This window comes from Staurois parvus, unplaced genomic scaffold, assembly GCF_062004578.1.
Source record: "Staurois parvus isolate SC_StPar_1 unplaced genomic scaffold, SC_StPar_1.0 ptg000604l, whole genome shotgun sequence".
In the NCBI taxonomy this organism is placed as follows: Eukaryota; Metazoa; Chordata; class Amphibia; order Anura; family Ranidae; genus Staurois; species Staurois parvus.
The window spans coordinates 5,105,522-5,120,147 of NW_028318400.1; the positions used below are offsets into that span (position 1 = coordinate 5,105,522).

Consider the following 14,626-nt stretch of genomic DNA (forward strand, 5'->3'; position numbering starts at 1 on the left):
GATAAGTTTTTATTGCACTGTTGAAATGTTGGTTATTGTACTATATTATTTATTTTGTAGGTTGCATTTACAACAAAAATATACCATCCAAACATAAACAGCAATGGAAGTATTTGTCTTGACATTCTGCGATCACAGTGGTCTCCTGCTTTGACTGTTTCAAAAGGTAAATTATCATTAATCTGGAGTGTATACATGTGTTTAATTTTTTTCTTTTAAATATTAGAATATTGTATTCCTATAAATTAGTGTTTCTGAAATAATTAAGCTGCTGTACTAGATTTCATGCCTAGATTTCATCTGCTTTGAGTACCCAGAGACATTCGAAGATCATTACACAGTTTTATTAGTGTAGGTGACTAGATGCTTATGGCTAGTAGATCTTGAAGGGTTTTCTGTAAAGGCAGCCATACATGGTTTGAAATTTTGGCCAGCTCAGCAGAGACAGTCCGAATTTCAATCCATGGAGTCAGTCTTCTCAATCAATGTGTTTGCAACCAGCCTATTGGAAAATGTTCTCTTACGCAGTGCTGTCGGTGGTGCTGGTGTAGTGGATTGTGATACAGTCCACGTTTTATTAGATGATCAGTAAAATGACAATTTTATAGTCTTGCTACTTTCTGCTTTCTTGCTCTTTAAAATTCCTTACTTTCTTAAGTAAATAATCAGATCTAGGTTGACAGAACAATGATGATAATTAAGATGGCGCCTTCATCCGGAGTCTCACCCTAGGTGATTCATTAGGAGAAAAGTATCTTTTAATGTAAACAACCCCCATAAAAGGGAATGAGTCTTTCTGGGGAAAATGATTGGAAGAACACGCAGAAACCCAGTGGACTTTTCACCCAATGTATATGCTTTGCCTGCATCATAGGCCCTATAAATGATACTGTTAGTTCCTCAATAAAACAGAATTTTTAGGAAGTTGGCAAACTGCAACAGTGTCAGTGTCTTTCTTCCACGTGCACGTAATTCTATATTAATTTGGCTCACTGGTAGATCACGGTAAATGGTCTGTAAGTGACTGAGTCCAAAACACTGGTTAGTGTATTCCAATGGCAGGGAAGTCAGAATATAATAAGGGAATATCAGAATACAATAGCTCCATGGAGGGATTCATGTATGGCCAGCATTAAAGCTAGTACACATGATCCGGAAATCCAGTCGTATTGGATGGTTCAATAGAAACTGGCTGACATTTGGCCTGTGTGCACAGCAGCCTTTCCAACAGAAGCCAGTCTAATGAGCAGCTTTTGTCGAACGGGCAGGGTGCAAAACCAGCATTCTGTCGGCGCTTGCAGCCAGCTGCCTGATGTGTTCTGGTGGGGAGGTTGTTCTCCCTGTCAGAACACAATAGCTCAGTGGGAGATCACCGCAGTAACATTGCTTAGTTAGTACAGCAACCTCTCAGGTTTTTTTTCATTCAGCCCGCTGGGTTGCACAAAAAAAAACCCAAAAAAACAAAACTCCCCATGTGTACTAGGCTTTTCTGTAAGTGGAGTAGCAGTAGACCATTCATTGCTCCTCCCTCCAAGGTAAGTTGTGTTTTTTTTTTTTTTTGTTTTTTTGTTTTTACTAGAAGCAGCATGTGTATGTGAGCTTTACAATCTGTACCTGGAGACCCCTCATGCATCCACTGACAGAGATCCAGTAACCGTTTGTTATTTGAGTCTTATTCTAAGCTATTACTAAATGTTATAGAATGTTAGGGGTCAGACTGTTGCCAGCTAATGATTAAGCTGTCTGTTATATGTCTATGTGTATACAAAAGTTTGCTGCTTACATAGAAGTTGCATTTTTGTAGTAAATAGAATGCTTGGAAGATGAAATGCTTTTAATCAGAGGATAAACTGACAGTCAATAAGAGAAGAGGAAATGTTTCATTTATACAAGCACACATAAAGTAATTGTACCCTTAATAGAAAACATAATATTGTCCCCTAAATATATTGCTCATAATGATGTAGACAGAGCTTGCCAGCCAATAGATCTATGCTGTGGAGTTCTCCCAATGTTACTTTAAAGCGGAGTTCCAGCTGAAAGAAAAAAGTGTCAGCAGCTACAAAAACTGTACCTGCTGACTTTTAAAATACAGCCACTTACCTGTCCCTCAGTCCAGCGGTGTCCTCACCACCGCTGGTTTCACTGGCCATCTTCTCTCCCTGGCACCAGCATCTTTAGTGTGGGCACCCACTGTGCATTCGCGTGAATCGCTGCGGCTTGTGAATGGCCCCGTAGTCTTCTGGGACCTGTCACATGTCCCAGAAGACTACAGGGAGGGAGGGAGGACAACTTCCGCTTCTGATCGCCTAGGCGATCGCAGTGGAAGTTGGAGCGTGTACCTGTCAAATTCGGGTACTCACTCCCCCCTCCCCTCCTCCGTGCTTCCCAAAGGTGCCAATCCTTCCTTAATGGGGAGCGGGGGGAAAAAGCATTAAAGTGCGGAACTTCCCCTTTTGGGTGCAATTTCGCTTGAAGCCTTGTATGCACCATATGTGCATACAGATGGAAAAATGTACAGATTTGACTTTCGTAAAATATTTTATGCTTGTTCACATCATGTGCAGAGATGTGTATTTTTCTAATTAAGGTCTCTGCAAGGACACAAGGAAAATAATTATGTTCTAAAAGCCCTCTTCACACCACAGTGTTGTCATGTGAGTTTTTTTCTGCGCAGAAAATTGCATATGTGTTGCATATCTCTGTGCAGAAAAAAATACATAATACCAGTGTTGTGTGCGAACAGGGCACATAAAAAAAACATTTTCTTTGTCCCCTTGCAGAGACAGATGCAGAAAACTGCACATAGTGTGAATGAGGCCTTCATCGACCTGATTTGTTTCCTAGATGATAAAGGGTTTTAAATGACCTCTGTGTGCCAGGTGTTGGTTAGATATGGACTGAAGGTTTATGCACTAACATGCACTGGATATCATTTGAGTATATTTTTTCTTTTTTGCAGTTTTGCTGTCCATATGCTCTTTACTTTGTGATCCAAACCCAGATGATCCTTTAGTCCCAGATATTGCACAGACCTACAAGTCAGACAAGGATAAGTATGTTATTTTTATCTCCTCTTAAAAATTTAGAGAACCTGTCGCACTACTTGTAGGCTACTCGCATAAATATATGCTTTTTGTAAAATTTTATTTTACAGGGTTTTTCATGTGTACTATCAAATTTCTTCTAGGTCCCGATGTCATAGCATTCACTTATTTGCCTTGGGGCTGGCTACATAGAACAGGGTGCCTTTAACCACCTCCCGCCCGCCATATAGTAATATGACGGACGCAAGGTGGTTCTCTTGTTCTGGGAGGACGTCGTATGACGTCCTCCCATTCTAACCGCACATGCGTGGCTCCTAGAGCGCGCAGCGATCGGCGGTGTGCTGTGTCCCTCGGACACAGCGGATCACCGATCCACGGAAAGAGCCGAAGATGTTGGCTTGGTCATGTGATCAGCTGTGTCCAATCACAGCTGATCACATGTAAACAGGGAAATTCCGGTTATCGGCATTTCTCTCCCCACAAGCTGTCACGATGACAGCTCGTGAGGAGAGGAGAGCTGGTAATCGGCATTCCTTGGAGGGGACATGTACACAGATCAGAGCACTGATGATCAGTGTGCTCTGATGATCTGTGTAGCCCCAGCAGCGCCACCTGTCAGTGTCCATCAGTGCTCATCCATGCTTCCTATCAGTGCCAGCTACCAGTGCCTCCTCATCAGTGCAGCCTATCAGTGCCCATCAGTGCAGCCTCGTTAGTGCACATCAGTGCAGAAGAAAAATCACTTATTTACAAAATGTTATAACAAAAACTAAGAAAACGGGTTTTTTTCAGTGGTTTTTGGTTTGTTTAAGAAAAAATAAAAAACCCCGAGGTGATTAAATACCACCAAAATAAAGCTCTATCTGTCACAAAAAAAGATAAAAAGTTCATATGGGTACAGTGTTGCATGACCGCGCAATTGTCATTCAAAGTGCAACAGCGCTGAAAGCTGGAAATTGGCCTGGGCAGGAAGGGGGTGTAAGTGCCCTGTAGACAAGTGGTTAAGGGCAAGCAAATGATTACAGAATTGAAATGACAGGATTACATCCACTGGCCTCTTTATTAGGTACACCTGTTCAATTGCTTGGTAACACAACTTGCTAATCAGACAATCACATGGCAGCAGCTCAAAACATTTAGGCATCTAGACATGGTGAAGACAACTTGCTACAGTTCAAACCGAGCATCAGAATGGGGGGAAAAAAGGGAATTTAAGTGACTTTGAAGGTGGCATGGTTGTTGGTGCCAGATGGGCTGGTCTGAGTATTTTGAAAACTGCTAATCTTCCAGCATTTTCACACACAACCATCTCTAGGGTGTACAGAGAATGGTACAAAAAAGAGAAAATATCCAATAAGCGGCAGTTGTGTGGACAAAAATGCCTTGTTGATGTCAGAGGAGAATAGGCAGACAGGCTCGAGATGATAGAAACGCAACAGTAACTCAAATAGGCACTTGTTAATACAAAGGTCTGCAGAATACCATCTCTGAATGCACAACACGTTAAACCTTGAAGCAGATGGGCTACAGCAGCAGAAGACCACACCAGGTGCCACTCCTGTCAGCTAAAAACAGGAAACGGAGGCTGCAATTCGCACAAGCTCACCAAAATTTGACAATAGAAGATTGAAAAAATGTTGCCTAGTCTGATGAGTCTCGATTTCAGCTGTGACCTTCAGATGGTAGGGTCAGAATTTGGCATAAAATCATGAGCATGGATCCATCCTGCCTTGTAGCAATAGTTCAGGCTGGTGGTGTAATGGTGTGGGGGATAATTTCTTGGCACACTTTTTGGGCCCTTTAGCACCAATTGAGGATTGTTTTAACGCCATGGCCTACCTGAGTATTGCTGCTGACCATGTCCATCCCTTTATGACTACAGTGTCCCCATCTTCTGATGGCTACGTTCTGCAGGATAATGCACCATGTCACAAAGCTCAGATCATCTCAGACTGATTCCTTGAACATAATGAGTTTGCTGTACTCCAATGGCCTCCACAATCACCAGATCTCAATCCAATATAGTATCTTTGGGATGTGGTGGAGCAGCCAACAGACCCGCAGCAACTGCATGATGCTATCATGTCAATATGGAAACATTCCTCAGAGATTTTGGTCCAACATCTATGCCATGAAGAATTAAGACAGTTTTGAAGGCAAAACGGGTCCAAATCGGTACTAGCAAAGTGTACCTAATAAAGTGGTTGGTGAGTGTATACAGTTTTGTGGGCATTTTACTGTGGACTACAATGGTGGTTAGTAATACCATGAAGGCTGATTTTGAAAACTTTTCTAATGGTTACTGCACTTTGCCATTAAAAGCATGTATTTAGAAAAGGAAGAAGTCTTCCTTTCCTGACCTCCTGTTCTGAAAATAGCTATTTTGCCTGGCTGCCATTCTGATATTCTTACTTGGAGAGATACTGCCACCTTTTTCAGGGCACAGTGACAGTATCCATGTAGGCCACCCTGACTCAGTAATACTTGCAATGCCAGCTTTTTAGTTTTTCTTACTGCTTCTTCCTCCTTTTGTATTCAATACAGTGCTCCATAGAGCGTGGTTATGTCACTGTATTGTATGAAATTGCTTGGACCTAATGATTGGCTGCTAGACCCAAGCACTGTCACATGGGAGGTGGTTACTTGCTCCCAATACATAGAAGCAGAGGGTATTTCAGTGACTGGGGCAGCAAACAGTGGAATGAAAGCACAAGGTAAGGATCTGTGGGTCAGGGTGACCTAACCACGGTGACACACACTGAGGTTTATTTACTAAAGCTGGTTCATTTAGAATCTCATGCACTTCTGCATGGAAACCAATCGGCTTCCAGGTTTTATTGCTAAAGCATAATTGAACAAGCTAAGGTTAGAAGCTGATTGGCTACCATGCACAGGTGCACAAGGTTTTGAGTGCACCGACTTTAGCGAATCTCCCGCATGGTCTCTTTTATACATGAAGGGTTTATTAACTAAAGCTGGAGAGTGCAAAATTAAGTTCACTTCTGCATAGAAACCAATCCGTTTACAGGTTTTATTGCCAATGCTTAATTGAACAAGGCAAGGTTAAAAGCTGATTGGTTGCTATGCAGAAGTGAGCATGATTTTTCAGTCTCCAGCTTTGGTAAATTAAACCCAGTGTACACGGTCCGGCTGCTCACGCAGACACTCAATTTTCCTTTAATGGGCAAACTGATAATGTGTATTTCCACCCAGATTGAGTGTTCTGACTGAAAATGTAGACCATCAACCAGAGTTTCCAGGATTGGGTCAGCAGTAGCAGTCTCATATCTTTCAGGAGGGTGCCTTTAACCACTTGGATGTTCAGTGGTTGTACTGGAGTGGCACCTGCAGGCATCACCCTGGTACCTGTTTTCTCAGAGCCGGCAGTCTGCTCTCTTGTACAAGCAATATGAGTGAGTACTAGCCGCTTGATTGCTTGTAGAAGCAGCGGGAGGGGATGTCCCCACACTATACTCTCTTGGGATCTCCTGTCCCAGCAGAAGACACAAGTGACAGCCGACATGTCCACCGGCTGGCAGGAGAGCTGAACAAAGCCGGAATCTACTTTGATTGGCTCTCCTTTATTGTGCATCGGAAGCAATGACCTGACACCCCTTTTGGTTAACGCTGAAACGTTCGGTGCCATATTTTAAAAATCTGAAATCATTCAAAAACAGAACTTGGCACATCTTCAAGTGCAGAGGAGGGATTTGGGCTCTCAAACCCCCAGACCTCAGACCTTTCACTTGTTTGTTTACATTCCTTGTGACAGCAATAAAACGAATCAAAAAAAAAAAAAGTGCCCCAACCTCCCATGCTTGCACACAAAGGCAAATTCATGCGGCAGTCCCCCACATGCGAGAACAGCGATCACCCCACACGTGAGGTATCGCCACAATCGTCAGATCATTGGCAGTAATTCAAGCACTAGACTTCCTCTGTAAATCTAAAGTGGTACCCTGTAAGGGCCTTTAAAGTGTCACCTATGAATAGTAAAATTTATGCAGTTCGTAGTTGTTGCATGGGTGTGCGCAATTTTAAAGCGTGACATGTTTGGTATCTATTTACTCAGCATGATATCATCTTTTATATTGTACAAAATGTTTTTTTGCAATAAAATTCAAAAAAGTGTGTTTTGCCAAAAAATTGTGTTTGAAAAACCGTTGCGCAAATACCGTGTGACATAAAACTTCAAAAACCACCAATTTATTCTCTAGAACGTCTGCTTTAAAAAAAATATATAATGTTTGGGGGTTCTAAGACATTTTCTATCAAAACATATGGATTTTAAAATGACACCATAAAGTGCTTGAAATGGCTTTGTGCTGAAGTGGTTAATGACATGATTTTGTTTTACACCACTCATATAATTGCCATGCATCCTGTTTCCTTGGTTCTATTTTAATTATACTCTTTACCCCTTATTGTGAGGTCGCTTTATTGATCCCTTCAAATTTTTTTTTTTTTTTGTCCTTTTACTAATTTCCTGGTTGCCATGGGTGATCTTTTCCATACAAAATATCACCTAAAATGTCCAAAGCTGCTTGGAACTGATACCTATGCACACTACAGCACTGAGCTTAGATCATGTACGTGAAAACTACTTATTTTGCTCCACCCACATAACAGAATCTAGGAACATCGGTGTAGGCCAATGGAATGAATTCAAATATAATCCTTGACTTCTAGAAAAGTAGTTTCTCTGAGCTATCAACAGCCACACTAAGCTGAAAATTGTCCTGGTCAGGAAGGGGATGAAAATGCCCGGTAGGCAAGTGGTTAATGTATGTGTTTGTCTCCTGAAAGCTTTATTAAATATTGTGATATTTAACTGAAGCTGAAAACTTATTTTTTTTTTCTTTCAGGTACGGCAGAGTAGCCAGAGAATGGACTCAGAAATATGCAATGTAAACATGTGAAACTATAATTTCGTATAATCCAGTGTACTGTAAATTTTAGGTTTTTTTGTTTGTTTTTTTTTTCCAAGATTATGAGAAACCGGGCACAGCTTTCTGTTGAGACCATTAAACCCCTATATGCTTTGATTTCTAGACCTTTAAATACTTCTCCAAAGTAAAATTCCAAAAGCGCAAAGATGAAGATAAAATTAAGTTTGTCAACATCAAGACATTTGATGCTGTTCCTAAGACTCCTGAATCCCTGCATGTTTCAGCAACATTTGTAAAAAAAAAATTACAAGTACTTAGACTGGCTATTTTTTTTTTATTAACTTGACCAATACTGCATATATGTAAGTTTACTTTTTTGTAAATCTGTGTTCAGATTTTGGTCTGTTAGCTCACTATTTAATTGTTGTTTTTTTTTTTTTTCTTTTTTTTACTGTATAGACTTTATTTAACTTTGTAAGTAAACTCAATTTTTTAGATTTTTTTTTTTTTCTTGTATGCTTAGTATTGTCAAGGTAAAACTGCAAGAGTCCAAAACTTTAATTCAAACAGATAAAGAGGTTTCCCGTTTCAGCTGGAAATGTTCTTTCTGCTTGGAGCCCATCTGTGTAGTAGCAGGGAGGAGTCCAAGCCCCCTTATGCAGCTTCAAAACTTTACTGGGATCTATGACTGTAGATGTCACCTGCTAGTAAAATCTGGTATCTCAGTGCAGCCATACATATAGTGAGCACCACTGTGTCTGATTGGTTGGGCTTCTGAATGATAAACACTGTGAACAGCAAAGGGTTGGAGGTATTGTCTGTTCATTCTAAATTGGCTATGGTAACTTTCTGTGCCACTGTATATAGGGGGTCCAAGCAGATGATGAATTTCCAAGTAAACTGCAATGTCCCCTTCAAATGAATAAACTTAAATCATTTTTGCACTGTAAGCCTTGCTAATAGTGGAGATTTATTTTCTTTTCTTTTTTTTTAATTATGTTGCATACTTGACCAGTTCATTGCAATGTGAAATAATTGCACTGCTAAGGAAAAACTGTTTTATTTCTTGTTCTCTGCAATTTTTTTTTCTAGTTTGAGTTTCATATGGGCAATATGTATAAAACAAATCACAAATCTTTTACAAATCTTACTGTCGCTTTTCCATAAAAATAAAGAAAAACGCATTTTATACAATCTCTTCAAGCAGTGCGGTTTGGGTTATGTGTTTTTTGTTTTGTTTCCCCCCTTATACTATAGTTTTAATAACTTGAGGAATGCTTTTATATATATATATATATATATATATATTTATTTTAGTTTTAAATACTGTAGGAAAAGGGTGTGTATTAAAGAACAAAAAATATTTATAGCGACAATATGAAGACATTGTTACATGACAGTCAACCAACCAACAATCCTGGTCTAATATTAGTAATGGCATATTGCAAAGAATAGATAACATCATGTGGAACAATTATGAGGGAACCTTCTTGGGTCTTTATTGCAGTCTGTGTCAGCTGATTGGGGAGATTTCTGGCCTATTGCCAACACAACAAGCAAGGGGAAATCTGTTCAGTAGAAATTCCAATTGTAAAAACACATGGTGCTAGAGAAATGGGTCGGAACCTGTGTCAGGTATTTTTCCTTCTCACAGCATGTATCCGTGACAGGTCCATGTATGTCTTCACTACTTCCATCCTTCTCACTGGACTATGAAAATGCTTCTCTTCCCAGCACAACTTAAAGGATAAGTTCACCTTTGGGAACATGTTACATTTTCTACCCGTTTTTTAGGGTGGAACACGTAACCTGATCCTGATTCTGCAGCCCTCCCCCCTGCGACAAAGGCAAGGGGAGAAGTTCCTCTATCAGTTTTCAATAAGAGCTTGGCTGTGCAGGGCTCCACCCACACAGCTGCATCATTCATTCACAGTGTACTGTGGATGAATGGACTACAAGTCCCAACAGTCTTACTGGCTGTCAGCTTGTCGTCCTCAATGAACTACAATGGTGCTCTGAGCGCTGTGCTAGTTCATTGAGTCTTCCTGCCAGCAAGTATCTGCCTGCCCATATGGGATGTACGAGCAAGCAGATACACTGACAGTATGCAGGCAGAAGACCAGTGCTTTACAGGCTCCTAGCACAAAAATAATAAATGCACTTTTTTTTTTTACCTGCAAATTATGAAAGGTGAACTTGTCCTTTTTGACAACTTTATTAGGTACACCTGTTCAATTGCTTGGTAACACAAATTGCTAATTAGCCAATCCCATGGCAGCAACTCAGTGCGTTTAGGCTTCAAGAAGTGGTGAAGATGACTTGAAGTTCAAACTGAGCATCAGAATGGGGAAGAAAGGGGATTTAAGTGAATGAACGTGGCATGGTTGTTGTTGCCAGATGGGCTGGTCTTAGCATTTCAAAAACTGCTGACCATCTGGGATTTTCACACACAACCATCTCTAGGGTTTACAGAGAATGGTCCAAAAAAGAGAAAACATCCAGTGAGCGGCAGCTGTGTGGGGAAAAAAAATGCCTTATTGATGTCAGAGGAGAATGGGCAGACTGGTTTGAGATTATAGAAAAGCAACAGTAACTCAAATAACCACTCATTTACTCCATGAAAGCATGGATCCATCCTGTCTTGTATCAACGGTTTGGGCTGGGAATGACCTCCAGCACACAGCCCATGATTGACAGTCTCAGCTCTGTACCTGTGAGTTCTGTGAAGGAAGGTATGTCTGCTCCTTCCAATCAGCTCTCAGAGCTTCCACGGAGCTCTGTGCTGTGATTTCAGCTATCCATCCTGTTTTCTGAAATCTGAGACAAGCTTTATAAAATCTGGACTTTGAACGGATGTAGAGAAGACTTCAGATAGATATACAACTTATGTAGGAGGATTTGTGTCATCTCTGTATCGCCTCAGACCAGTCACTTCACTGGGTATATGTGAGGGTTTACAAACACTTTAACTAAAAAGTAATTGTATCTAGTGTTCTTACACTAACAAATATTTAGTGAGTGTCTTAAATATATGGTGAGGTATAATAATCATGTACAGTATCTCCCAGAAGTGAGTACCCCCCTCACATTTTTGTAAATATTTTATTCTATCTTTTCATGTGACAACACTGAAGAAATGACACTTTGTTACAATGTGATGTAGTGAGTGTACAGCTTGTATAACAGTGTAAATTTGCTGTCCCCTCAAAATAACTAAACACACAGCCATTAATGTCTAAACCGCTGGCAACAAAAGTGAGTACACCTCTAAGTGAAAATGTCCAAATTGGGCCCAATTAGCCATTTTCCCTCCCCGGTGTCATGTGACTCGTTAGTGTTATGAGGTCTCAGGTGTGAATGGGGAGCAGGTGTGTTAAATTTGGTATTATCGCTCTCACTCTCTCATACTGGTCACAGGAAGTTCAGCACGGCACCTCATGGCAAAGAACTCTGAGGATCTGAAAAAAAAAAAAAAGAATTGTTGCTCTACATAAATATGGCCTAGGCCAGTGGTCTGCAAGCCGCGGCTCGCAAGCCACATGCGGCTCTTGTGTGCCGAGTGCCCGCTCCCCTCCCTCCTCTCGGGCGGCAGGGACTCTGCAGCGTGATCCAAAAAAAACAGCCAGGGCAGCGCGCTCAAATGCAATGATTGGCCAGTCTCCCTGCCACTCACATCCTGATAGCCAGTGATTGGCTGTCAGGATGTGTGTAGGCGGGGCAGCGTGACGAACGTTAGAGGAGCTAGGCTCCTCTCACAGTCTGCCCTGAAGACCGGAACGGCGCGGGAACACGGCGAGAGGAACACGCGGAGCAAAGGTAAGTGAATTGACACGGGGGACTTGGCTTACGGCTTGCTACTTACTACTACTATATGAGGGATGAATTAATATAAAAACTTATTGAAACTAAAAACAGTGTACCATCCTATGTATTTTCAGTTTTAAAAATGTGGCTCTCAAAATAAATTTCAATCGTGGTTTTGGTGAGATTTGGCTCAGTTGAAAAAAAAGGTTGCCCACCACTGGCCTAGGCTATAAGAAGTCTGCCAAGGCCCTGAAACTGAGCTGCAGCATGGTGGCCAAAACATACAGCAGTTTAGCAGGACAGGTTGCACTCAGAACAGGCCTCGCTATGGTCGACCAAAGAAATTGAATTCACGTGCTCAGCGTCATATCCAGAGGTTGTCTTTGGGAAATAGACATATGATTGCTGCAAAGGTTGAAGGAGTGGGGAGTCAGCCTGTCAGTGCTCAGACCATACATCACACACTGCATCAAATTGGTCTGCATGGCTGTTGTCCCAGAAGGAAACCTCTTCTAAAGATGATACACAAGAAAGCCTGCAAACAGTTTGCTGAAGACAAGCAGACTAAGGACATGGATTACTGGAACCATGTCCTGTGGTCTGATGACACCAAGATAAACTGATTTGGTTCAGATGGTGTCAAGTGTGTGTGGTGGCTACCAGGTGAGGAGTACAAAGACAAGTGTGTCTTGCCTACAGTCAAGCGTGGTGGGAGTGTCATGGTCTGGGGCTGCATAAGTGCTGCCGGCACTGGGGAGCTACAGTTCATTGAGGGAACCATGAATGTCAACATGTACTGTGACATACTGAAGCAGAGCATGATCCCCTCCCTTTGGAGACTGGGCCGCAGGGCAGTATTCCAACATAATGACCCCAAACACACCTCCAAGATGACCACTGCCTTGATAAAGAAGCTGAGGGTAAAGGTGATGGACTGGCCAAGCATGTCTCCAGACCTAAACACGATTGAGCATCTGTGGGGACAGCAAATTTACACTGTTATACAAGCTGTACACTCACTACATCACATTGTATCAAAGTGTAATTTCTTCAGTGTTGTCACATGAAATGATAGAATAAAATATTTACAAAAATTTCAGGGCTGTACTCGCTTCTGGGAGATACTGTACCTACAAAGACAAGTCATCAGTGGTAGCGCTGATATTTCTGTCCTGACAGATTCCTTTTAAACAAAGTATATTTCCCTCACAGAAAACCATTGCTGATTTTTAGGAATGCTTTTTTTTTTTTTTAAACCCTCAGGGATGTCTTGTCACTTTTTTAATAGCTGAAAGCTGTGGATGGCATACAAGGTGGCAATAAGATACATTTATTCTAGGGAGGACAAAGAACTTTAGAGGTGGAGGCGATCTATCGTCCTGCCTGCTGGAGTGGAAAAAAGGATTTTGCGAGCCTGACATGAAATTAATGGCTTGCCTGTAACTGAAGCATCATTTTCTCACCTCTTTACAGCAGCTTTTCTTGTGAAGGGATAAGTTAAAAATATGCCTGATAACACACTTCTTGGAATACCTGTTAGGAGGTCGTTGTGGAAGACTGATTTCACTCTGATCTCAGGATTAGCAGAAAGGTTTGGGTAAGGGGATAAAAAAAAACAAAAGAAAAACTGCACCACACCAGAATACTGTGAAATCCATTATTTTATTATTTAATACAGGTACTTGTAAAACACTGTCAATTTATGTAGCACTATATACAGTTGTGTTCAAAATAATAGTCAGACATCACTAACCTGATCAATCACTGTTTTTGGTAGAAATGATATTTCTACATGGCAAATAATTTACTAGCAGGTCTAGTAGAGTAATAGAAATCCAACAGTCATGACATGCATGCTGCCTTCCTTCCTTAAATAAGGGCAATAATTGACACCTGTTTTTCAAAGAATGAATGACCTCACTAATTGAAAGGGGCTTGTTCAAAATAATAGCAGTGTAGAGTTCTATTAGTGAGGTCATTCATTCTTTGAAAAACAGGTGGCAATTATTGCCCTTATTTAAGGAAGGAAGGCAGCATGCATGTCATGGCTGTTGGGTCTGTTGGATTTCTATTACTCTGCTACACCTGCTAGTAAATTATTTGCAATGTAGAAAACAGTGATTGGTCAGGTTAGTGATGTCTGACTGCTATTATTTTGAACATATCTGCGTGTGTATGTGTGTATGTATATGTGTATATATATATATATATTATTGTACAGGATTTATATAGCGCCAACATATATCACAGTGGCTTAGTGGTTAGCACGTCTGCCGTGCAGTAAATGGGTCATGGGTTCAATTCCCAACCATGGTGCCTCCTGCATAGAGTTTACATGTTCTCCCTGTGCCTGCATGGGTTTCCTCCCACACTCCAAAGACCTGCTGGCAGGTTAATTGGCTTCTGTCTAAATTGTCCTAGTTTCATCCCTGGCCATGCGGGATCTCCTGCATGGTAGGGGTTGGGGAAAGACCTGGCAACCTACCCTGTAAAATAATTGCTAAGAGAATTCATGGAAAAAGTAGCTTACGAGTGACGGTTCATGCAATCACCAGAGGTCGGATACGACTGAATCTATATCTATATATAATAACCACAAAAAAAAATATAAAAATATTTTAAGTATGAATCAAAAGTCAATCCAAAAACCCAGTTCAATCAATAGTGTTCATGCAGTGAACCCTCCTTTGGATAACAAAAATATGTGCATCTGTCATCAATTCCCGTGCAAAGACATCCTCCACCATATATCTGCTCACCTCACGCAGTGTGACCTCACATTATACAATGTTACGGTCTAACTGCACTTTTGGTCCCATATGGACTCAGAAGATCAGCTTGCTGAATGAAGACTCCAAAGTAAGCTCCCTCCTGATGAGCATCTTT

The 14,626-nt window shown here is 41.2% G+C and overlaps 1 protein-coding gene across 1 annotated transcript in view; it reads left to right on the top strand.

Moving 5' to 3' along the window:
* UBE2D1 (ubiquitin conjugating enzyme E2 D1) overlaps window positions 1–9,134 on the top strand; it is a 44,449-nt gene extending 35,315 nt beyond the window's left edge. The window contains exons 5-7 of the mRNA XM_089692794.1: window positions 61–166; window positions 2,963–3,056; window positions 7,913–9,134. Coding sequence (XP_089548920.1) covers window positions 61–166; window positions 2,963–3,056; window positions 7,913–7,958 — 246 coding nt within the window. The 3' untranslated portion in view covers window positions 7,959–9,134. The remainder of the gene's footprint in view (window positions 1–60; window positions 167–2,962; window positions 3,057–7,912) is intronic.
* The last annotated feature ends 5,492 nt before the right edge of the window (window positions 9,135–14,626 follow it).